Source organism: Dama dama, chromosome 30 (genome assembly GCF_033118175.1).
Source record: "Dama dama isolate Ldn47 chromosome 30, ASM3311817v1, whole genome shotgun sequence".
Taxonomy (NCBI): domain Eukaryota; kingdom Metazoa; phylum Chordata; class Mammalia; order Artiodactyla; family Cervidae; genus Dama; species Dama dama.
Window position 1 is genome coordinate 77,436,269 of NC_083710.1, and position 3,064 is coordinate 77,439,332.

Here is a 3,064-nt window from a genome sequence, read left to right on the forward strand (position 1 = left end):
TCAGAAAGATCCCCTGGAGAAGGAAATGGCAGCCCACTCCAGTATTATTGCCTGGGAAATCCCATGGACAGAGGAACCTGGTGGGAGTTCCTAGAGTTGCAAAAGAGTCAAATATGACTTAGCAACTAAACATCAGAAACAATAATGTGCAACTATGTGTGTGTAATTATATATATATAATATTTATATATATCTTATATATAAGTTATATATTTATATAATATAAATATATAATTTATATATATATATAAAGCTGGTGAGACTAGATGTCCTCCCAGAGGGCCCTGAGTTCCCATGGTTCCAACTCTGCATCTGAATTCTTTACTGATACGCGTGTATCACATTCTTATATCTACCCAAGGGGAGATCTCAATAAAGAGATTGCAAAGAACTCACAGCAGCCCCGCCCTGGCTTTGGGACACAATGACCTGAGTGCACAATATTGACTGAGAATTCCACTGAGGGAGACAGTCCGGACTTCTTAAAAGTTATAATTAAATTATCAACATTTCATGCTGGCGGAAGATATGAAGTGTTTCAAGGGTTGTTTGACTGACTGACTTTCTTTCCCTGCTCCAGGTCCCCACCTGTTCTGCACCTTACCATGGAGCACACAGCCTGCTGGAAGTTGCTGCTGACAACCACGTACAGTAACAGGTTACCAAAGGTGTTCAGGGCAGCTAGCGGTCTTGAAACGATGTACGCTTCATGGATCTGATGCTCAGTGGAGCAGCTAATGGAAAGCAGGCGAGATTCGATCCGAATGACCCTCAAGATATGGAAGGGCAAAAAGCATATATAAAACACGAGAAGCAGCAGAATGGTGAGCCTGCGTGCTTTCTGCTTCAGGCAGCTGTGCGTCTGAGGTCCTTGAGTTAGGGTGTAGATTATCATTGTATAGCAGAGCGTCACTATCACCAAGGGGAGGCAGAAAGTGGTGGCGGTCAAAATTAGATTGTACCATTTGATGGTCGTGAGGTCATCCGAGCTGGTGAGGTCAGGGCAGGCGGATCTATTGGTGCTGGTGGTGGCTGTGATCAGGAAGGTCATGGGAATGACGGCCACCAGCGACACGATCCACACCACCGCACAGGCTACCAAGGCCCATCGCTTTTTGTGGATGGAGAAGCAGCTCATGGGGTGAATGATGACAAAGTAGCGGAAGATGCTAAAGCAGGTGAGGAAGAGGATGCTGCTATAAAGGTTGAAGTGGAAGCCGAATCGGATGAACTTGCACATGAAGTCCCCGAAGACCCAGTGTTCTCCACCGGCATAGTAGTGAATCAGGAAGGGAAGGCTGGTGAGATACAGCAGGTCGGTGCAGGCCAGGTTCAGCATGATGATGGTGCTGCTTCTCCAGGGCCGCATTTTGAAGATGTATGTGGAGATGGCTATCACATTTCCGGGAAAACCCACCAGGAATATGATGCTATAAATAACAGGGAGGTAGTGCGTCTTGAGGGGGATATTTTCATTGGTGCAATTTTCAAGAGCAGCTGCATAATCGGGAAAATCAGAGGCATTTGCAAAATCGTCTAGTGGCTCATTCATGGCTGTCTCCTTTCATCTTGCAAGAAGACAAGAGAGTTCAGTTTGGCAATATGGACCAAGAGAAAGTAACTCACTGATAAAGGAAAATAGAAAACATTAATGGTAGGGTAATGAAAACAATGATCCACTTTTAAACAAAAATTGCTTGAACAGCCTCAATTGGCCACTTCTTTCTCGTTAATCTCCAAAGAGAAGAAATTGAATTTCTAAGAAAATGACTGTAAGGCAAGTTACTAAAGACATCTAACAATGATATAAAAGTTAAATGCTGTGTAAAGGGCTTCCCTGATGGCTCAGCTGACCAAGAATCCACCTGCAATGCAGAAGACCTGGGTTTGATCCCTGGGTTGAGAAAATCCCCTAGAGAAGGGAATGGCTACCCACTCCAGTATTCTGGCCTGGAGAATTCCACAGACCGTATTATCCATGGGGTTACAAAGAGTCAGATATGCCTGAGAGACTTTCACTTCACTTCATAAGAATTAAAATGAAGGATTTGAGTGGAAAAACCCACATGTAGCTGTGAAAAAACAACTTAGCAGGCTGCTACTGGGGCAAGTTCTAAGGTATCACCATTAGAGACTTACCCACAACAAGATCCACCATTAATCAAGTATAAGGCTATCTATTTTAAATATAGCAGTGTGTACATGTCAATCCTGGGCTTTCCCGATGGCTCAGCAGGTAAAGAATCCACCTGCAATGCAGAAGATGCAGGAGACTCCAGCTCAATCCCTGGGTTGGGAAGATGCCCTGGAGGTGGAAATGGCAACCCACTCAAGTATTCTTGCCTGAAAAATTCCATAGTCAGAGAAGCCTTGTGGGTTATAGTCCAAAGGGTCACAAAGACCTGGACACAATTGAGTGACTGAGCACCCCCCTGAACATGTCAATCCCAAACTTCTCTCCCAAGGACCTACTGTATAAACAGGGAACTCTGAACAACATTCTGCAGTAACCTAAATGGGAAAAGAATTTGAAAAAGGATACATGTATATGTATAACTGAGTCACTTAGCTGTCACCTGAAACTAATACATTATTAATCAACTATGCTCCAATATAAAATAAAAATTAAAAAAAGATTCAGTCACCAAAACAAAATAATCACCCATGAGGCACTTCACCACAGTATTACCTCTAAACTTGATAAAAAGCTGAGAAATATTTCTTATTATCTCTATTTTACAGAAGAGACTAAAACTGCAACCTATTCCTGATAACATCTAGTGGCATAGGTGGGATTCGAACCTCCTTTTGTCTGACTTAGAGTGCATTCTCTTTCCAAACTGCTTCAGTCTGGATGGCCCTAAATGAGGGGTGTGATGAGAAGTGCAAAGGCATGAAAAGACTGAATACTGGACATTTTTAAATGTAGATTTCATGCATTCCAACTTGATATGTCCAGTGGCTTTCATTTTCAAATTTCAGCTCTTCCAACCCATTTAATGTAATCTGTTCATGTTGTGTTGGGGGGGAGGGGGGCGCATGGCATTTGAAGGGGAAGAAGGAA

The 3,064-nt window shown here is 43.1% G+C and overlaps 1 protein-coding gene across 1 annotated transcript; it reads right to left on the reverse strand.

Annotated features, from left to right (window-relative positions):
• Positions 1–538: 538 nt before the first annotated feature.
• On the reverse strand, positions 539–1,552 carry OXGR1 (oxoglutarate receptor 1). Its single transcript, XM_061133234.1, has one exon. It carries the CDS (start codon positions 1,550–1,552, stop codon positions 539–541), a length of 1,014 nt encoding a protein of 337 aa, XP_060989217.1.
• Between the last annotated feature and the right edge of the window lie 1,512 nt (positions 1,553–3,064).

Coding starts and splice junctions, on each gene's coding strand:
- OXGR1 (XM_061133234.1), bottom strand. CDS start 1,552: ATGAATGAGCCACTAGACGATTTTGCAAATGCCTCTGATTTTCCCGAT.